A 22,755-nucleotide genomic window follows, 5' to 3' on the forward strand; every position below is an offset into this window, starting at 1 on the left:
GCAGTGATGACAAGCGATAGTGTAGGGTAGTCAAGGCACACAAGAAAATGATTCACTGTTTTTTTTTTTTTTTTGCCAGGGAGTGAACTCATTGCTATAGAACGGGGCTGGAAATCTTTGGGTTGTACATATGCGGTCTAAATCTACCTGCTTATGTCAACGTACCCTTTATAAGTTGGTGAACTGGGCAAACCCAAAATGACTGCAGTGATGACAAGCGATAGTGTAGGGTAGTCAACAGCGGAGAGGATTTCTGCCCAGCTCCCCGTGGAGAGTCCAGTTTAACTGTTTCGATTGCCAAGTTACGGTAAGTACACTCGAATGATTTACCTTTAGCGTGATGAGCCTTAAACGGTAATCATCTGCTTGTATGACTTGGTTAACTGTGATTTCTATTCCTTCGTAGGTGACCTGTTCCTCTGGCCAATATTCTGTGCATTTCTGTGTGCAATATAAAATACATCTAGTTAAGCAGGCATCAAAGGAAGCTCATTTTTACTCCTCTGAAATTGGATATAGTGCATGCACAGATGAATATGAATGAAGGCTGTTTCTATAATAAGTACAAGTTACTTTCCATAAAGGGACTAAAGGCTTTTTTTTTCCCTCTTGCACTCAGCTGTGTGATTAAAAAACACTCAAATAAAATAACTACTAATGGCTGTTTTAAAATGTTCKCATCCTAATTAAACTTCACACATGGTCCTGTGTATTTTTAAGGTTCACTAGGGAGACTAGTGGCGAGACATCTACGTTTATTAATAAACCTGTATTTTATATTAATTTCTTATGATAATAATTACTAGTATCAAGTACATTGATTATTAATATTTCTGCAGGATGCATAAATGGGTAGGGAAACACAAAATACATCTTTTCTATTTTTGATCTCTGACATCCTCAGAGAGCATTTGCTCTCTGAAAATAAAAACATCTTTTTCACAGGCTTTTGTACAGAAGAATGTGACAGGAAATGTTTCTGCAACTTAGATTATGTATTAAAACTCATTTTAAATGGAGATGGAGAATCTTTCATCAGAGCTAGGAAGCCAAAACAAAGCAACAGCTGTAGCAGCTRTAGGAATACTGCATTTAAATGCACCAAAACATAGCCAGGGATGCAGCCAACACAACCAGACAACCAGAGAAACTGAAGCTATAACCCAAAGCTCAGCAGTGGTACTGATATCTTACACTTGAGGAAAGGGGGAGCCTGGAACTCTCCCATCCTGGAAAAASAGCTGGCAAAAATCTTTTGTATCTTTTGTATGGAATCTCTCTTTAAGCTAGTCAGTTGGTAAGAGCAGAGACAAGCATCTTCAACGGTGGAGTAGGGACTAGTTGACAGAAGAGGACTTTGAGGGAATGACATGAAGAAGGCAGGATCTGAGATAAAGGTTCCCTTATGATGAAGTATGAAGAATTTTTTTTGTTATTACAGAAGAATAAGGATCTGCTGTTGGACAACACCTGTGAAAGAATCTGCAAACTTCCTCTTTAGCATGACTAGATATAACCCTGAATAAACGCAGCAAGCTAAATGATGTGCTGTTCTCCCCCAGCAAAAATAATCCCACTTCAGGAGGAGGACAAACAACAGAAAAGTATCTTGAAAAGGACCGAGTCAATTCTTTTGTGGGGGAGAATCCGTGCTCTTCCAGCTGCGTAGTACACCAGCTAACAAGCCACTGGGAAGGGGGCCCACTGTGTCTGCAAAAATTACTTACGCAGATTGCGTTTTTGCTTCCCCTCCTCTCAAGCTGCAGAATCCATTGTAAAAGTCGTCAAGAGCGCTAACAACTATCAATAGCACAGACGTTGTTCTGCCTMGGAGTGAAGCTGCCCACTCACTCTTGTGGGCTGTCTGTCAGTTCAGATCAGACATGACAGAGGGCTGAGATACAGAGCTCTTCACACTCCTATTAGCAAAGTCACTGCACCAAAAGAAACGCAAAGCCTGTTCCTAGCATAAGGGGAGAACAAAGGTTGGGGGTTTCAATCTCTATCCTCTGACTCCTGCTATTCATACGTTAATATGCATTATAGAAAAGAAAAAAAAAGGAATGCATATAGGAAACATTCATACGGAAGCAATTACCCTATATTTAGGGCTGAGATTCCTGACATCATCTAATTTTTGACACAAAAGGTTTCAGATAAGACTCAGCAGCTCTGTAATAATATATAGGCTGCAGCAAGCTCCACTTACACAGGGCAATAGCACTGCAGTGCACTGCTTCCCAAGGCTGATAAGATGAATGAAATATTTGCAGTACTTGCAAGGAGAACTCTGGATGAAAGGTTATTCTGCCTTCCTGTTATACAACCCTGCCATAGAAGCTACAGCAGGAGAACTCCAACACACACAAAGGACAAAGTTTCTCTGCCTTCTCCTCTTTCTTAAAAAGGGTAAACCTTTCCAAAGTGCTTAAATGATTCTGGTAGACTATCTTGTAACACCTTAATATGTCATTTGCCATATACTGGCCCCTCAGACCCATGAACAAGTTAACACCAGCTCTGTAGTAGCAAACTGTCACTACACACAGCAGTAACAGAACTAAGAGGCAGGTGTGAGCTGAAACATGCTAGTACCAATCTCAGTGAGAAAACCTTTAGGCCAGCAGCATGCTATGCTTGATGTCAGCAATATCCTAAGAGCACCTGCTGAGTCAACCGGCTGCTCTAACTGCTGGGTACTAACTTGTAAAGCAAAGTACTTCTGTGTGACCACCTAGTYCGTGTCTTTCTCACTGAAATTCAAGCTAAAGCAACTTACTTCACACATGGGGAAAGCTAAAGGTTTATGCACATGTATAAATACGACCCTCAGCTACTAGCTAAGCTAGCATAGCTCAGCACGTTTGATGTGTTCCCATCCTGGCCATCTGTCTGAAACTTCTTCTCCACATGAAAAAGCCTCACCTAAGTTACCAATGAGTTCTCAGGTGTGAGTGTGGACAAATACTGCTCCTTCAGCCTAGGAAGTATCGCTGAGAGCGCTGTACTTCACCTTGCTGCTAAGGGTGATGGAGGCTGCAAGAGACTAATTCCTGCCCAAGCCACTGCCTCGCACCCTACTCTACCAGTAAAGGTGGCCTGGACTCTGACACCTGCCTGTGAACTGAAATTCAGACATGTGGCTCTAACAGCTCTGCTGTGGGGCAAGAATTTCAGCAGAAAGTTAGTAATGAATACTTGGAAAACAGCAAGATGCGTGTTAGGTCACTATAGGCATTGAACCATAATAAACGACAGAAAAGTACGGACTCTGTTAATTAAAAATATTCAGAATATTATCCAGAAAATATGCAGAATTCCTACCTAGTAGGAATAAGTAGGGATTGGGTGCTGCCACTTTGACACCTTCACAGGGGACTTGAAAAAGTTTCTGCAAATAGAGCTGGGTTTATAGAGGTCTTACATCAGCTGGGAGAGGAGAACAAGCCAAAATAGCAGTGGCCAAGTTGGACAGTGAAATAGGACTTACAGCAACCTCACCAGGAAGTGGGAGAACACACACATCTCAACCTGAAAGTGTTCATGTTGGCTCTGATAGCTGAGGCCATTGTACTAGCTTCTTTTCACTGGCTTAGCATCTGTGCTAGAAATATCTGCTAGAGTACATATAAAATACAGACTGTATGTAACACCATTACCTCATTCATCTCTTCTATATTGGTAATCATGACAATGATGGGACAACGCTCCTGCCACACCATTCTCCAGAAATCACTTACAGTATTAACTATCGGTCCCTGAGTAGCAATATATACCTTTTCCTCTCCTCCATAGCCCTGCCAACAAAACAACAAGAGATCAGTTTTAACAGGGATGCCCACCACAAGCTTGAGGGTTCAGTCTTTAAACAGAGCGCTGCCACTGGTTGGATTGGAGACTCCATGCCACAGGTTCTTCCCCTGTCTATCTCTCTCCTGCACATATGCACACAGAAGCAGGATCTGGATTCTCACAGTTAGAGCAGTGAGAGTCCCATGGCTTTGAGGTGACCCTGGTTAGGTCAGGAGCCTTATGCAGGTTTGTTTTCTAGTGCCTTGGTCAGGCCAGGTGAATACCTCTTCACCTCAGTAACTGCAGAAGTGTGCATCTCTCTGGTCTGAACTTGTACAGTTGCACTTAACACTTGGTTTTCAGTTAATGTAAGCAGGAGAGAAGAGCAACCAGATCAGCTAGGATGCCTTTAAAAGCCAGTGGATGTTGCAATTAAATCTCTTTATGCTAACAGTGGCTGATAGAGGCCGGTCAAACACACTGGACTGTTGAGGTCTTACCCTGATGTAGTTAGCATTGATGTAAGAGCTAAGGGGGTCGTCCTGATCAGCTGAGGTAAGGCACACTCTGCTGTGAGGATCTGCAACATGTAAAGAGATAAGCTACAGTTTATCAGTTGCTGAGAGAAATGAGCAAGAGACACAAGATTATTTTGTACAGCCAGACATTTAGTGCATACAGGGGCATCCCAACAAAACGTAGTGGCCTTGGAGAGCTCCCATGTTAAAATTTTAACAGAAAAAGGGATCGTCTGGTTGGGGTCATTCTGCTGTCTCTGAAGTCTCATTCCTGGTGCAGAAACAAGGCTGCAGGGTAACTCTGGAGAAGCAGTAACTTTTTAGCTGTAGTCAAGTATTTCTCAATGTGTAATGTCATTGGACAAAACTTGCCTTAGAGGACACTAGAATATTATTTGTCAAGTGGCAGCAAACAGCTTTTCCCCCCAACCATGAACATTCCTTGCCTGAAAGCAAGATGACAATAACTTTCCACGGTCTTGTCTTGCACTGAACTAAGATGCACTAGTGATGAATACGATGCTTAAAGAGAAATTGAGGAATATTAGTCTCATGTGCTTTGCAAAGTTGCTGCTCTACTTGAGTTTCCCTCATGGGGGCTGTTTATGAAAGATTTTTCTTGCTTACATAAGACACCGAATGAATACATTATTCTAGCTGGGAAGCTCCATGAATCTCTCACTGAAGTCAACGGGAACTGTTCCACTGATTTTAACAGGAGCTGACACAGGCCCACATTCATCCACTTTCACAAGGGACACATGTTTGTCATCATTAACAAGCAACATCCTTGTGGCAGAGGCTTCGTCAAAGAGCAGCAGTGTATTGCCAGGAGAATATAAAAAACAAATCACAAATAACTTCTTCATAAAAAATTCAACCTGTTCAGAAACCAGAACAAAATAAGAGTAGTGTGATACTGTGCAAAGCACAGAGGACCAAGCACACAGCAATTTCTGGTGGATTATGAACGCAGACTCAGCATGAAATGCTGCCCTCAGACAGAACCAATTGACATTATCCATAATGTGAGAACATAATCACAATCTGCAAAGCAAAGGTATTAAAGTTACCATTTTATAGCATGGAAGTACCAAAAGTAGGCAAGTTTCTCTGAAACATCCTTCCCTCCTATTCACCTTTGCTTGTTCCTCTACTGCTAGTAGATTGAGACACTCAGTAGAGCAGTAATTCTGAAAAGCTGCTTCTCTCTCTCTCTCTCTCTCTCACACACACACACACACACACACACACACACACACACACACACACACACACACACACAGTGTCATATAAAAAGCAACAGCAGTTGCCAGATACCTTTTCAAATGTCACTGGACTCAGTTTAGGCCCCTTTCAAGAAGTACTTTTGTCAGGGTTCTATAGAGGCACCCATTAAGTCTGTTGAAGCCTGGGTAATGATTATGTGATTTTTCTTTACTAACAATAATGCTGGAATGTTTGGCTTAACGATGAATGGGGTAAATGCAACAGAACTGTGTAGAAATTTTAAAAGTCTGTCTAGACATTTCTCTTGAAAAAAAGATTCAAGGAAACTGATATACAACATCCTCCAATGGGTTCTCACCCACCTCTGGAACTCTGCAGAACGTGTTTTCCCACTATACTCAAAAAATGCTTCCTAAAATACTAGGGAAAAGTTACYATTTCTTAATCATATTCTGTAGTCAGTAGACTCCAGATTCTTCTCTGGAAGGAAAGTAGAGGATTGCCCGCAAATATTAAACTTCACATTCATGACATCTTCAGATTAACCCCCTCTGCATGACATTTCTCCAGAAAGGCCCTTCTGCCATCAAAAAACGACCCTTTTAAGCCATTTCACTATCACCATCACCAGTGAATCCGCAAAAAGGATTTACTACAAAAGAAAAATAAGCTAGATGAGTTGGAACCTATTAACATGTCTCTAACATACTACAATTAATGCTAGATTTGCAACTAACTGATCAACATGTTAAGTGATTGCTTATCTTTCAATGATAACTGGCTAGATTATTTCTGGAGATGTAGCTGGTAGGAGAATTTTAGTTATTTCTAAAATCCCAAGTAATAGATGTGAGGTTTGACATTAGTTGGATAATCCAACACTTGCTGGCCCCTACATTAAAATGACAATCACAGTTGTGAGAGCCTTTCCTGCTGCAGCATATTCAGCAGCTCCTTCCATTGTTACTTACTGCAACCAGAACTTAATGCTAGGTAGGTATACAGAGCAGCACAGGGTCCACTGCGTCAGCTTGGAAACCAGAAAACCACAGGAGGCTCAAACCCAAAAAACATCCTTCTCTCCCTCATCTTGCCTTCAGTTCCCTGTCTTACCCAGCCTATGGATAATTTACAAATCTTCAGCTTTACAGCACAAAAGGGACCATATGCTTAGAGATGGGGGAGCCAGCAAGGAAGCCCTCTCCTTTCCTCAGTAACATCAGGACAATGCTGTGAGATAACACTGCACAAACTACTAGTTTCAGAATTCTTCAGGGGAAAAAAAAATCCAGAGAATAGAGGGCTTGGAATAAGATTGTTAATCTGAGGTAAACAGGGTACAAGGTAGTTATTTTCATTTTGAGAGGTCAAAGTGATAGCAATGGCTGCCACCTCCTATCTGTAAGGCTGAGATAGGGTTTGCAGCAGGTAATTAATGTGGTGCGTGATCATTCCTAAAAGTACATGGCAGCGAGCCATATGCTTTCACAACTCTGTTTACATCACAGGAAGTGGGTGTTAAGAATAGCAGTAATTTTGATGTTTCTGTTTAAACATCCAATTTGGGATGTTTGAAACTGATCCAACTCTCAAGATAGGCATTAGATGCCAACTTCAGAATATTCAGGTCACTTGAAAATAAAGCCATCTAGACATCTGCAATCATTAGCACTAAAATCACTAGCTACTTCTGAAATCACTGCTCAGGATAGCAATGCTGCMAGAATTTGGTTCCTCTGAATGAGTTTATCACAGAAAATACCAAGTAACATGAATAAACACACCAAGGTCTCAGGTATAACAGCATCTCATGATTCAATTCTAATGATTTAAATTTAAGTCCTCCTAGCAGCCAGTGGGTCGTTAATTCTCCATGCTCTGTATCCCTTTTGAAATATAATTTATGCTTCAAAGCCATGTTGCTGCTTTATAAACACTGCCTTAGACAACATATGGTAGCAAAAACACAGTTGATGTATCCTGGAAAGCAAAGTGCAAAGCCTTTCAAGCATGCGGAACAAACCACTCTTTTATTGACATAAAAAGCAGGGAACTTACTTGGGAGAATTGTTTTGTAGCGATTCTTCCGCACTAAGCCTGGAATATCATATTCCTTTGGATCAACGAAGTTCATTGGAATTTCCTGTTCAAAAAATGCAGAGCAGGTAGTATTATTAGATTCACAAGAGAAATAAAAAGCGCAAACTCATTACGTCCTGCCTGTGAGGGAGGAGAAGAAATGAAGTCAGCTGAGACATATGGTACTGCACTTCTGGCAATTTACCACCAAAACATGATTGATGTTTCCTTTTACTGTCACTGGCTTTCTTTCCTGAAATACTTAATAGGAAAACGCTCATAGTGACTGATTCATTGAGTAATACGCACAGTGGCATTATGTCACCTCCCAGTATTATTAGAACTGAATTACAAGTGTAGGCACAGAACTCAGCAAAAAGGTGGTAGGTAAGATACCCCGCTTCAAAAGTCACGAGATCTCAGACACTCTCCTTTGACTCACACACCATGCCTTGCACTTGGGGCAAAGGGAATAACTTGGTGACAATTCCCCCCAGTAAAAAAACACGACATGCGCTGAGCAGCTGGCCTGGTGACCTGGCTCTAGGAGTCAAGATCACTGTGCTCTCTGCACTCCCTGGTTCTGTGGGCAAGGAGAGCAAAGATCTGTGCACTGGTTACCWGCTCCCCACACCACTGGATCAAAAGACACACGAAGATGGAGGGGCTTCTTGTTCTCCCTACTCATTTCTTACATAGCAGAGTATCACTTAACAAGAGACAACTTATACTACTACTACTAAAGCAATCGTGGAAGTACTATTTGGTACAACTAGCCATTGCAAATTTACAAAACTTCTGGGCATTAAACTTTTGTCCCAAAGGACTTTGAAATCCACTTTTTATCTCCTTACTCCAATTGCATATGTGAAAGCTAAATTTTTTCCCCAAATAAGCTAAGAGCTCTTTCTTCCAAATTCAGAGAAGATACAGAAACCAGCAAAAAATACTTCAGAAACCTAAAAACAACTAAAGCAGCTGCTTTTACCTGACAAATAATTTCTGTGCAGATAAAAACAAAACACACACACTAAAGCATGCTCTGTATGGCTCCTGCTGAGTGACATAGCCAACCGGTGCTTCAGCTATCTGGAGAACATTCAGGCAATTTAGATGATAGCTCTATGCCAAGCACTGAAAAGTAAAGAACAGTCATTTGGGTTGATTTCATCCCTAGGGCAACTCCAAAGATTTCAAGGAGTCATCCCTACAGCAGACTTGGCTTTTCCCCTCCGCYCCCACCTTTTCCTATAGTATAGGGATTTTTTTTTCCCCCCCTTTAAACATAACATGCTGAAAACAACAAACAAAATTCTGAAAACGCAGCTGTTTTTCATTGCCAGACAACTTCTATCATTTGTAAGTAGCAAGAACACTACAACCTTTCGGACTGTGTCATGTCAAAGAGTGATGAATTTGAGGATTTCATCAAGTGCTGCACTGCCAGAAGTGGAGTTTTYCCTCACTATTTTTAGTCTTGAGGCAAATAGCAACAAGATTCATAGGAGAGAGACAACATCCCTCTTGACTGATGCTCCTAGACTCTTACTGTGCAGAGAGAGGTCAGAATACTCACAAAGAACTCTGCCTGGAGTATGAAGGGATCCAAGGCCTTCTTGTGCAGCTCCTCTTCAGTCAGGATGTTTGATGCTGATTGAAGGTATTCTTGAGCTGACTGCTCCCGGGGCGACATGACATAGCCAAAGCCTTGCTCGGAGCAGCCCGGCGTACACATATCTAGTGTGAGTGAAACATTTGAACCTCTCCTGCAAAAAACAGCAAGTAGAGTTTGTTTACAGCAGCAGAGATGGACCCACCACTGTCAGCACATATCAGCTATGAATGCCATGCCAGTGACAAATAAATGATAACTTTAGTGAAAAAAAACCCACTCTGCTCATGATGCTGGAYGTGTTACTGTCACTCACTACCAATGCACAATGGGGGATGCAGTCAAGACCAGAAGATTGTTTCTGCAGTTAAAACACACGGGAAGATGAAGGCCAACACTTTCAAAATCTTGTCTATAGTCAGGTAACTCTCTGTACTGTTGCCTAAATACAAGCAACTTGTTTTTCAAAGATGTGGAGCAGGCAACTGCAAGGAAGTTTTAGTACTCGTGTAGCTCACACCTTATTTTCACATGTCAAAATACAGAGTGACATTTTAAATATCATTAGTGAAAATCCTGGCCCTAGTTTTCTTTAGGTTAGGTCTCACACACTATCCCTCCTGAATAAGAATTTACCAGTAGCCCAGAACAACATCAGTGCGGTAAGTTCTTGAGATAATTCTTAACAGYTCAATAAAAGGGCAGGAGACCCTTTACTGTAAATTTTTCTGTCTGAAAAGCTTTTCTTCCACCACAATTAATCATGAGAAGGACAAAATKAAGGCCCAAACATTTTGAAAGTGATAGTGACAGCTAAATGACCAATTCAACATTGGTCATGTTGAATACAGAAATATTAGTGGCATTTATATGTTAGCTGTGTCATAAAATGAAAAAGTCAAAATCAAGCACTGCTTATTGAACACAGTTTTAAGGCATTCCTGAACTTCTGCCAATCTAACACTCTATAGATAAAAGGTTTGAACTTCATCAGCGAGTGTCTAGTTAAGTAACTGTAAAACAATAAAAGCAGCATGGAATATCATGATTACTATCTGTAATATTCTTTACATCCACACAGTAGACCTGTATTTGGTGACTCAATTATCAAAATCTACTTGGGAACTACTTGCAGGAGCTGTTGTAAAATACATATGCATGCAGACACAACCAGCTCACAGAGAGCAAGTTGTTACTAGGATGACAGCCCTTTTCTGGATGCCAGAGTGTATCCATAAAATGTGCAGCCAGCCTCCTGCGATGATTCACAGTCGTGAGGAAAATAAACTTGCATGAAACATAACCACTAGTGGTAGACATTGAATTTTTAGTGGGCTATTTAATAAAATTTTCACTCTATCCTATGAGCTGTTCCATAGCTCTTACATTTCACCCTTAGAAATAGCTGCATTTGACTGGTAACAATTTTTTTTCCTCTTCTTTTTTCTCCCCCCCACCTTTTTTTTTTTTTTTTTTTTTTTTTTTTTTTTTTTTTTTTTTTTTTTTTTTTTTTTTAAATGGTGGAGGAAGCTATGTACTTGAGGATGTTAACATCTCTCCAAGATGCACAAATGAGATTGTCTCTTCTTAAGGCTAACATTCAGTGCTGTTCAAATTCAGACTAGTGGTTATCCTTGCAATGGTGCAAGTGGTTGAGGAATGACAGAGATGAAAGCTGGAGAAGCAGAGTGGGTGAAAAAGATGGGTGAGTAGGTAAATTAACAGTTACACCTAAAGAGTGACCGATGCCTCATGTGAATGCAATCTATCAGAGCACAACCCAAAGCTGAAATCACRTCTGTTTTCTCAATTGCATATGTATAAGAACAGGAAATTTTACATCTTATTATGCACGTTCTATATAGCACGAGAACCTCAAGCAATTGCTTTCTATTTTCTATCTCTGCTTCCCTCACAGTTTTTAATCGTTGTTGATTCAGTGCAACTCAATGATTCTGTTGTTTTTCAAGATCAATCTTGCTCCAAATAAAAACAAGGCCAACCTCACTGACATCAACAAGCTCCAAGATTTTCCCTAGAGGTCACTGCAATCTCATACTTAAAGCAGAAGATAAGGTAAAAGGTGTGACATTTTAGGGCAAATGATCTAACCATGATTTCAGAACGAGAAAAACAACATTGTAAGCTCAGAGGTGAATTAAAGACCTTTGCTGTAACACTCCTCTTTCCTCATGGAGCTCTGGAAACTTGACGCCATACACTTTTAGACAATCTACCCTTTGTTTTAAGTTTTAGATGACAGCATTAACTATCAACATTCCACTTAAGCTGGAAAGTCTGAGAAATAAAGTGATATTTTATGTTGCACCTTTCAGTAACCTTATTCATAGCACCAGCATCTTTGCAGAATTACTCAACAGGATTTCTGTCCTTGAGATGTGCTGTTTCACTGAGCTCTCAGCACARAGATGGAGGCTGCCACCAAGGTCAACTCAGGCTTCCTGGGAGCAGAAAGGATAGGATCTTCAACCTTAGCTTCAGAGAAGAGCATGTCAAGTTCGGTTTTAAGGTTCTTCTCCTTCCCTTATGCACACACATGCCTACAGACAAACACTGAATCTAGTCAAGTTCGACAGTCTCAAGGATGAACATGTAGGGATATCAGTCCAGCAGAGTGCCCAGCACTCCGCTGCACCTTTCCCTGTCTGCACTCACATGATCTGGGATTCGCATCTCCCTGAGACTTCTGTGTCTTTCAGAGCATGTCTGTTACAGGGACCCTTCTGTAAGATATTTGAGTGAAGATGGAGAAGTGTAACACAGATCAATACTGCATCTTTTCTGCCTTCCTTTTGCCTTAAAAATGTCTTTCAGCTGTGATTATCTGAGAAGCTCCATTCTCTTGCTGATTCAAGGAGTGAACACCAGCTTGCCTCAAATTTCATCATCAGATTCATTTCAAAGGAATTGATTTACTTTAGGACTAACCCTTTTATAAGAGAACTATAATAGATGACCATTTGAATTGCAACTGGCTTTTGGAAAAAAGACTAATCCTCCAGCATGAGTGAGGGGAAAAAATTAACAGGGTCCATCTTCTGGCAGTAAAAAGTTTTAGTGCCCTACAGTGGTTTTCATGCTTTTCAGTTGCCATCTCAGGACAAGATACTAATCAAACATAAATGGATCTTCTAAAGGAAACATTATTTATGAATAAGCCTTGTGAACAACCATCTGGAAACCACACATTTTTTGGCTGGTATATTGTATATTTATGATTGGACTGAAAACAGATAGGAAATCAAGTAGCAGCTTGGCTTTGAAATCACATTTTAAAGTGACATTCATGAACGCAGCAAAACATCCTGTTACACAGAACTCCTAAGCCCATAGAGCCTGGGACCCAACTTGCCCCTCTTCATCATATCTACCCTACCTTTCTTGCAAGCCCACGGATTTAACCGTTAGCGAGGCCGGATCCGTCTCTGCTTTAATGTCCATTACGCAGTCGAAGACTGGGGTCTCCGGTACGGGATCCAAATCTAGGAAGTCATCCTCATTTTTATCCTCTGTCCACTCKGAGTACGTGAACGACGGCTGGCGGCTCACAGATTGGCGCCTGTCCTCTTGTGGCGGAAAGGGAGGGTCTGAACGGGCTCTGATCAGATGCCAAAACTGGAGGAAACAAACATTTTTTAAAAAAACCCTTTCTGCTTGTTCCCAGCTTTCACAACCTAGAGAGGGTGTCTTTAGGGCAGCAGCCCTCATCATACCTCATAGAGCTGGATGCTATCAGAGAGGACAGGAGCATTCCATGCAGAAGCAGCTTTGCAGCACACATTACAAGGATGATTCACACCTACCTATTAAAACATCCTTTCAGCCACAGATATTTCCACAGAGGTAGCCAGGCTTAACTCGGGGACACTGAATGTGCTTGTGACTGTCATATGCAAGCCAATGTGACAGCATTGTCCCTTTRTTCAGTTCATTACCCTTCCAATGCTTGTATACAAATCCAAAAYCTACTATACTGTTCCACATATGTTGTCTTTCCTGACAAATTTCAGACATAGATACAACTGGGTTAAGACAGATAAACACAATGTTCCTGAATGACACATCCTTGGTAATCTGGCACCATAGCCTAGCACTGTAGACTAAACTCCCATATAAACCAATGGCATTCTAAAGAAGCCTGAGTTTTAATGCCCCTGGGTTTGAGGTTCAGAAATCAATATCACTTTTGACTAGTGATCGAGTTTGTTTACTAACTTAGCTGTCTGGTTTACACATTAAATAAATCCTCTGAAGTTCCTGGGCATAAATATAGCACTAGAATTTATTATTGGAGTTATGAAGGGCTGAAAATGGAACGAATTAGCAACTACTACATTATATTAGTAGTTCACTGTGGCAGACTAGATGATTTGAATATATTATTGGCAGACTGTTTAATCCTACACAGAGGCATCAGTTAAAAAGTCTGTATCTGAGCCCCTGGGTGTGGACTCTTAGGCCAACTTGACCCCTCTAATACAGAGCTAGGAGCAATGTTATGCAGGTTAAGTGTTATAAAACTATCTTGTCCTTCTGTACACGCTTTTGAGACCAAGGAGATTTACAGAATGTGGCATATTTCTCAAGGTAAAGCCTCTTCTGTTTTTTCCTTATGTGGCTTTTAAGTGGGCAGGTGACTTCAGAACACATTTGATGCCAAATATCCACCGAGTCTATCCACGTTTGGCCTAATGGATGAGAAACAAGATGCCTAAAGATCTGATTCTACGTTCAGTTTCTAAGATGCCTTCTGGAGCTTGGTCGTCTCGCAGCACTAGCCATGGTCCTTACACAAACCCAAGGACTGTAATATACCGGCAGGTCACAAGGTGAAGTAATTAACTGCTCGACAGCTTTGTACAGGAGAGGCATTTGCTCTTGTTGCTCCCATCAACACCGAGGGGCCAGCTGTAAAGCTGGGTGCCAATTACATGCTACAGATGCAGTGCAGAGCTGGTGTGGTCACATGGGATTGACTTCACTGGTGATATAATGAGCTGTAAATCCAATGGAATATAAAGTTTGTCCTAAAAGCAGAGATGCTTTTTTTTTTTTTTTTTTTTTTTTTTTTAAAGGTTGAAAAGAGTGTGTGGACAGTAATATAGGCCCAAGATACCAGAGGAAATTAAATCTCATTACTTAGAAGTAATGAGATTAAACTAAATAAAAGAGAAATAGTCATCTCTGAAAAGCTGGTCAGCAGGACCAGACCCTGGTTCTTTGCAGCTGCCTGGGTCTTAAAGCACCATCTCYTCCTCACACGAGGCAGAAAACAGACAGCATCAGCAATGCAAACCTCAAGCGCTCTACGCAGCCAGCTGTTCTCACTGTGGTCACTAACCTAGCAACACATTCTGGTAATTGGGTATCCTCAGAAGACTGCCTCAAACTTTGGCTCATGCCTGCTCTCCTGAAAAATTTGTGCCAAGATGTCAGATTTATGAACTCCTGGATACATGATATGGATTTTGGTGCGTGCCCAGTGCAGAGAGGCATATTAATGCTCTGGGTATCATGTCTTGGACTCTGCTTGCCTACCATTTCTCATCCTTGTTAGATGGTCCAACAGCTGTTCCCCTACATTAAAACAACAAAGTAGCTGGATCGCCACAATTTCTCCCTTCCCCAGAGAACCTTAACACAGGTGCTGAAATAAATAAATAAAATGGGGACTGAGACAGAGGGAAAACCAATAAATAATTAAAATTGTGGAACTAACTGCTCTCCATCAAGCTGGCATCTAGAAAATCTGCTCAGCTCTACCACTGCGCTATTTGTCGTGTCCGGTTAGCGTGTTTTACACCTTTCTCCCTAAATGCTGGCAGAAGCAGATGTTTTCATCTGCTGTGTGACCTATCCTTATTTACATTAGTGTAACTGTTTTGTTGAAATGAGTTGCTACTGATGCAAAAGCGTTCAAGCTCAGACTGGAATTTTTTGAGGTGCACAGAGCTCTAATACCAGTGCTAAGAATGACTTGGAAATGAAGTGTTTCCACCCAGCTACAAAGAGGTTCAATATTAAGAGAAATCATGCTCCTTCTATTCTGATTTCCAGCTCAGGTCATTTTTCTGCAAAACCAAAGCAGTATCAAAAAAGCACAAAGTTGTATAAGTCAGGCTATCTTCCTTACCCTCCAGCAATGACCCCAATAATGGTGAAATATCAGTAATCACTTCACTTTGTGAATGGTTTTTAAAAGCATGTGCACCTGACACACGAAGCAGATGATTTTGTCACTGTGCAGTCCCCTACGTCATTGAACTGTGAACTGTATTACCACAAGCTTCAAATGGGGCCACATGAGGAGTGTGGCCAGCAGATTGAAGGAAGTTGCTATTCCCTGATACCCAGGGCTGCTAAAGCTGCAGCTTGYACACTGGGTCCTGTTTTAAGCCCTCCAGTTTAAGATGGACATGGATAAATTGGAGTGGGCCCAGTGGACGGCTGTGAAGGTCAGGGGTCTAGAGCACACGGCCTGTGAAGGAGGCTAAGGAGCTGGATTTTCTAGCCTGGAAAGAGCCTCTAAAAGAGGCTAACAGCAGCCCTCATCTGCTTGAAGGGCAGTGGCAGAAATGATGCAGCTAAATTCTTCTTGGGAGTGACAGCTGAAAGCACAAGGCCAACAGGCAGCCAAGTCAGCTCACAATATTCAGACTGGACACTAAAGAAAGTTTCTTCCCGACAAGGGCCAGGCAGCCCTGGCACAGGTACACACAGAGATGATAAACCCTGCAGGATATCAAAACATGTCTGCAAAAGCCATATCTGACTGATCTAGCACTGGTGACAGCCCTGCTTCGAGCAGCATGTTGGTCTAGAGATGTTCAGAGATGCATTTCTATTAGCAGTCCTATAGCTCTATCATGCATTATACTGCTCAGTATAATGTAGTTTCAGTTTCCTGAGGTGTCTGGAGATGGACTAAAGACAGAAGGCCATATTTTACCTATGTTTTCAGGGACTCTACTACCACTCTAATAACAATAAAACAAGGGTAAGAGCCTCAATCAGCTAGAGCTCCCTGAAAAGAAAGAATTCCCCCTYGATTTCCCATCTAGGGCACATCTTGGTGCCAGTTCCACAATCAGTGGAGAAGCACAACACGCTGCCCTTCTGCTCCCAAGCAGCTCRTAGCTAACTAGAACTGCAGCCATGCCATCCATCTTGTCCTGCAGCTGGGGCCCTGGCCCTACATTCACAATCATACTCATGCTCGGAACTAGCTCGTGCTCCCACTTCAGTCAATGACAGCTCTATGATTAATTCTTAAGGCAGCAATATTTGCTGCTTCCTCTACTAGATCATCTCCTGCCTATTGTAAGTGAAAATACTTTACTCACCTGTGTATGGAAGTAATAAAAGCCATCATCTGAAACCCCATTTCATCAAAAAATTGAGCAAGAACAAGTGTAGTCAGGATTCCTCTATGTAAAGCATGACAGTAATTACACAGAAATATCCCAGAAGGTATTACTCTAAAACAACTTCAGCTTGACTGAGCAAATTAGACATTTTCGGAAAATACACTGCAACGAGACATGAACATGGTTTTGCAGTATCATGGCTTACCAGAGATCCTACAAGTAGCAGTCCTAGAGAAGCTAATGATAGCAGGATATAGGATATTACGATGCTCCCAGCTCTGGTCAGGTCCTGTGAAATGACAGAATCGACAATGATTTATTGCACTATTCCATGCACTATTGAGGGGCATGGAACAGCATCTGTGTGTGTCCTTGGTAAACAGGCTGTATTCATTCTTGGATTTATCACGTTGATCAGTCACAACTTATTCTTGTCTGTGTGGAGCTGTTATATTCCACCAATAAAAATTCCAGGCTTTGGAGAAAACCGAAATGGAAACCATCTCTGAGCCCCAGGACCTCCAAATATCCCAAATTGTCTCTCAGTAATTTGGTACCAGCCATCACAGTGAAACTGCTTCCTACCCTCATATATTTCCAATATTCACATCTGGATCTGTGACTCAATTTTGCAGCTTGGGCTTGTCATAGTCCAAGTAATTTCTGTCCCTTGGCAAAGGGCTTTGGTGGAAATTTAGTGCTGTTCTTTTGATTACAGGCCTTTACAAAAAAAATAAAAATAAATAATAATTCAACCCCAAGAGTGTTTTAAATTTTCTATATATTCTGAGAAGTGTCATGATGTTCACTTTCAGCACTGCCAGGGAAATTCATGCCGATATCCTGGCCATATCTATGTAGTTCAGAGATCAGCCTATTCTCAGTAGKAGGTGCACAATGTCCTTCTATTGGGCTTCAGAGGGCTAGGATTTTTGGTCTGCTGCTGATGCATAGCTAGGAAGAAATGCAGAATTAAGGGCTCCTATTTGCTCATTTTAGTGACAGTACATTTCTTCCTCTTAACTATTCTCAAGTCTAAATTGTAGTAATTTTGTACTGTAAATAGTGCCGTAATAAACAGTCCTCAAGGATATGCATCTGCAGAGTCATACTTGGGGTGTTCTGGTGGTGCATTCTAGGAATTGCTCTTCTCCACGCTGAACCCTCAAAACACTTATTTTAAGCCCAAGTCATATAAATCAGGGGTTTTCTGTAATAAACAATTACTCAACGACGGTCCCACTGCATATAAGATAATCAGAATGCCTTATCTTCTATAAAGAGCTTTGATTATGCATTAGTAATCCAACTGAGAAAAGTCAAAGTACTTCTTTGCAGTATACAAAAGAGCAGGTGACATGYAGCTCACACACTGTTAAGTGAGCACAGGAAGCAACCCGCACGATACTTCAACCCCAAGAGGCAGAGCTCCTGATTCTACTGCACAGCCTCTGCCACAAGGACCGCGTACGATGAATCTAAACATTGACGCAAATATACTTGGTGTGATTTTTGAAAGTAGCTGCTTACCATTTAATTAAAGTTCTGTCCACACTAGAGAAATCTGCAGAGGGTATAATTACCTCAGCAATTCATCAGATGAATCATACTGGTGTGCGTGTCATTCTGTCATGGTGAGAGGCTAAGCATTTTTATTAGGGTAGCTCTGTAGAYATAACTGTGTCTGTGCACCTGAAATACTTTCACCACATACAGATTTGCTCTAAACACTCAAGAAAAAACAAAAAGTTACAGTGAGTCTTGTGTTTCACAGCCTTTTTGTGCTCCTTCCATCTTCCCAAAATCTAAGATTCTATCCATCYTCATAAATAAGCTTCAGCTCTCATACTGTGGAGTAAACCACAGAGGCTCATTACTTGGTTTCATTTACAATCATTCTCAATTTATTTAAACTCCACTCTGCAGATTTAACAACATGGTCAAATTTAGCCCTTTTTTTCCAAGACTGTATTTTCAGAAAATATTTTCTACCATACATAGTACAACAGTCACTTTATTAACTGCATATGTATTATACACTTAAACCAGAGAAATATTTGAAGCATCACCTAAGGCTACTAATATCAACCACTCTACCAGAGACACAAACACAGGAACCTACCTCTCCTTGGTCTGACAGAAACTGCCCAAAGGGGGTAAGTGTGTAAGAGAGCAGGTCCAAGGCGTTCTGAGCTGCTGGGATGGTCCCGTACGTGCTGTAGCACAGCATCATGCAGAGAAGCTGCGCAAGCAATCAGAAAACACATAACGAGCACTCCTCCTTAAGCAACATTTTCATTTCAAGACTGCATAATTAACTAATTTAGTTCTCATCAATTTTATGTTGATTACGATTTTCGCTTTTAGAAGAAATCAGGTATTTTCTGTACTGCAGCTTGATAGGAATAAAAAGACTGAGATCTAAATGCTCAGTTAGCATTAAGTGGACCTAGGTCATTGATTTTACATTAGCAAAGGACTGCGTACATCAAAAGAGAAATAGAGATCCCTCTGAATTATTTTTAAATCAAAATGGGTATTCAATATGCTTTGCATGTTATTGAAAGGTCTACACCCTACTACATAGAGCTCTCTCAGATAACCATATCCACACATATTCCCACACAGACATATACACATAAATACATACATGTTGAAACATTTCATTCGAGCCACTCAAGGCTGCACAAATGTTAAAAGCAATAACTGCCACAGAGAGAAGCAGCCCCMTCCCATACCAAGGGGGACAGCTCTAAGGGGTTCCCCTCCCAGGTACTTTTGAACCAGAGGGATGCTATCCCTCTGCTTAGCAGTGGCACAGGATGGCTTTGTAGCAAAGTGGACTCTTTGGGGAAGGAGATATTGGTAGAGGGGCAGCAGGCTGGAATGGGAGCCCGCAATTCGCAAGAGTGGGGATGGTGGTAAAGCTCCCATACCAAAATAGCTTTAAAAAGGGGGGCCCCAGTGTTTCAAAGCGACAACAAGCTGCCTTACCAACACCTGCGAGAGGACAAACAGATACATCCTGTCTCCRGGCACTAATCCACTCCACCGGGCAGCCCAAGCGAGCGGGGCCGTTTTCCGGCAGCTTTCCCCAGACTGCTCCTTCCTGCTCAGCCGTCCCGCTTGTCCTTCAGCTTCCTCTCCTGGCTCCATCACAGCTGGGCTGGCGAGACCTTCACGGGCAAGAGACACGTGCAGGGAGTGAATAGCCGGCAAGCGGCAGGCGCCGCGGAGCTCTTGTGTTCCCGGGGACGTGAGCTACCCCGCAGCTCYGCATCCCCGAGCGCTGCTCGGGACTGCGAGCGTCACGCTCCGGTAGTGCAGCTCTATTCACCTGCCTTCGTCAGGAAAAAGGGAGTGTGGGTGGATAAATTATTTTCCCTTTCTTTCCGGAGGTGCAGAATCTGCACTTTGTTGTTAATAAATTCTCATKTAGACTGCTGCACCTTTTTGTTTTTTCTGTTTCAAAAGAACCTTCTGTGCTATTTGCTACTACACACTTCCCAGCTGCATGAGGGCAAAACTACCTRTTTTGTCCCATTCTTGCTCAGTTTCTCTCTTTTCCCTTTCTTGGCTGCTTTTTCTCTGATTTAAATATAAATTTCTAGTGCACAGACTGTCCTATTCYGGGTGTCTGGAGAGTGCTAACGGACTCTGGATTTTGTCAGGGTGTCCCAAGGCACTACTAAAATAGGCTTTAGTTCTAATAACTTCTGGAATGAGTTTTTACTCAAGACTTAATAACACTGTAATGCTTTTCCATTCAATGTAAAGCCGCAGTGGAGTAGCTAGCCACCCAGTAATAGTATTTTGGTGCAGTATGCACAGAAGCAAAAGCATTTACAAGTTGGTGGTGACAGTGACAGATCAGGCCCATTCAATGCAATTACTAATGATTTACATCTTGCCATGGGAGGAAAGCACCAAGGCTTTGTATTTTATATAAATATTTCTCCAGATGCATGGGTAACAGATGTACACCCAGGTATATGTGCACATACCATAGGTAATGCTGACAATAACTGGCAGACTCTATTTTCTGTGTGCTGACTTGGTACATTTCCACAAGCACGATCAAGGGTTCAGATTAAAGGTCAATAAAACATAGAAGAACAACCAATTAAAAAGGAGAGGAACATAGAAATGCACTAGGAAGTGYAAGTTGCTGCTGTTTCTGATTTCACCTATTTGTCCTAAGGCCCTGGATTCATCCTGAAAGGCTATGGACAGACATGTCAAAAGCTGTTCTGTTATGTCGAGAGCAGCAGGCAGGTCTGGAGAGAGCCCAGAAGCAAAACCACCTTCAGGAGTGAATTGTGCCTCACTTGTGGTAGTGATTTGTCTGCAYCAAAGTTTAATATCTCCATGCCATGCTCCCGAATTTTTGTCTTATGAAGATGAGGATTTGAGATGCACAAACACTTTTCCTTCACTATAAGCCTGCACTTGCTAGAAAAATCCTTCGGCAGAAAAAAGAAGAGGCCTCTGAGGGCTGTCGCAGCCATAGGGCTTGTTAAAGGAACCTAAAATCTTCYGACAGCATCACAAGTCCAGCCATCATCCTTGCACTTTAAAAACAAACTCTTTGAATCAAAGCAACCATCCCTCCATTCTATACTCTTTCTCTGAACATATTCACSCACATGGCACAACATACTGTTATGTAACAATCTACACAGGGAAACTTCTTATCCATTCCCAAAGTAAAAGTTGGCTTCCTTTATGCAGAAAATGTCTATACAGGAGCCCCTGTAACTCTATCTCCTCCTTCATTGGACTCTGTGTATGAGCACATAAAGGATAGAAGAATAAACAGAGAACATATATATTCTRTGTGAATAAAAAATAGGGTTAGAATACTACACTTCAGGGAACTACTGAAGGGCACTATTGGAGCAATGGGCAAGGCAATGCCTTCCTGCACGACATCTGACTGCTACTGTAGGCAAGGCAGCAGCAGCTCCTCAAAGTCAACTGATTTATCCTGAGAGCCTTCACAGGTAAAGCAGCACAGGCCCAGGACCACACATCCTGGCTGTATTTCTCAATGAAGACAGTACTTTGCAAGAAAATTTGTCCTCTGCTATGCAAAAATGCTGAATTTAACAAGMTAGTTGTGGGATGAAAAGACTTGCTCCTTACCAAAGAATTTTTGTAATGGTAAAACAAAACGCAACTTAGCAATGAAAAGATAACTGTTATACATTTAAGTTTTACTCACATCCATTACACTCTGCCTGCACAAGATTCCTGCACACATCTTGGGTTGTGGTGACTTTTTCATTGGTTTTTTTTTTTCCCATGGTGGCTTCTCAGGTAGTGATAACTCTTAGGGTCTCTGGCACCTATGCAATATAGCTGATCTATTAAAACATCATTTCAAGAGGAACGAAGAAAGCACTAACACCCACGGTTGGTGCACATGCAGAATTGGTGCCCCACATCCCTCTCAATCTGCCCGGCTCCTGGTGATTGCTGTGCCTGCCAAGAATTGTTTTCCGAAGGAAAGAATGGCAAAGTATAAGCACGTCCAACAAAAATAACCTTTAAGTAATCTTTTTAGCGTGGTGGTGTGTTGTGGGAAGCAGACATCAAAGAGAGCTGTCAGATGTCTATGTCAAAAAGAATTTGGGTCCCTACATTCCCTTCTCCATAGGAACTCGACCAGCCAGCCACCTCAGAAACCTCTCCTCAACTTCTTCAAACCATCAGCCACTTTCAAGGCTGCTTATGGATGGATACAATTCACCACTCRGAAAAGTCTTTCTTCCTGATGTTCTCTGCATTCCTAACTTAAATTGTCTTGATATTTTCAWTTCCATCCTGGAAAAAGCTCCAACTCTAGCTGCCAAACACTTGTTGTTGGTAGATCTTTCATTTGTACTGGGAAACCACATGGGGAGCTCCTCAGGAGATACCAGACAGCTTAATTCAAGCACTAGCGAGAACCTGGACAGACACAAGAATCTGTGACAATGACTTAAATTACAGCTTTGAAACAGAAAGCTTTGGGTAGACACATGCACAKATGCAAAGTGTCTACCTTCAATTGCTCAGACTACAATAGGAAAAAAACCTACTTCAGCCTCTACTTCTGAAAGAAGCAAAGAAACTAATAATAAAAAATACAACC

At 41.7% G+C, this 22,755-nt stretch overlaps 1 protein-coding gene across 10 annotated transcripts in view; it reads right to left on the minus strand.

Annotated features, from left to right (window-relative positions):
* PTPN5 (protein tyrosine phosphatase, non-receptor type 5) overlaps positions 1 to 22,755 on the minus strand; it is a 65,416-nt gene that overhangs the window by 11,098 nt on the left and 31,563 nt on the right. For 9 of the 10 annotated variants that reach the window (XM_026044141.1, XM_026044143.1, XM_026044140.1 and 6 more), the window contains 9 exons: positions 19,614 to 19,795; positions 18,742 to 18,861; positions 16,825 to 16,908; positions 12,629 to 12,867; positions 9,196 to 9,385; positions 7,599 to 7,683; positions 4,293 to 4,372; positions 3,660 to 3,797; positions 331 to 441 (listed from right to left, as the gene is read on the minus strand). In XM_026044141.1, the coding sequence (XP_025899926.1) occupies positions 331 to 441; positions 3,660 to 3,797; positions 4,293 to 4,372; positions 7,599 to 7,683; positions 9,196 to 9,385; positions 12,629 to 12,867; positions 16,825 to 16,908; positions 18,742 to 18,861; positions 19,614 to 19,775 (1,209 nt within the window). In that variant the 5' untranslated portion in view covers positions 19,776 to 19,795. The remainder of the gene's footprint in view (positions 1 to 330; positions 442 to 3,659; positions 3,798 to 4,292; positions 4,373 to 7,598; positions 7,684 to 9,195; positions 9,386 to 12,628; positions 12,868 to 16,824; positions 16,909 to 18,741; positions 18,862 to 19,613; positions 19,796 to 22,755) is intronic. The other variant, XM_026044146.1, reaches the window with a different exon arrangement.

This window comes from Nothoprocta perdicaria, unplaced genomic scaffold (assembly GCF_003342845.1).
Source record: "Nothoprocta perdicaria isolate Ctin4 unplaced genomic scaffold, notPer1 scaffold_350, whole genome shotgun sequence".
Taxonomy (NCBI): domain Eukaryota; kingdom Metazoa; phylum Chordata; class Aves; order Tinamiformes; family Tinamidae; genus Nothoprocta; species Nothoprocta perdicaria.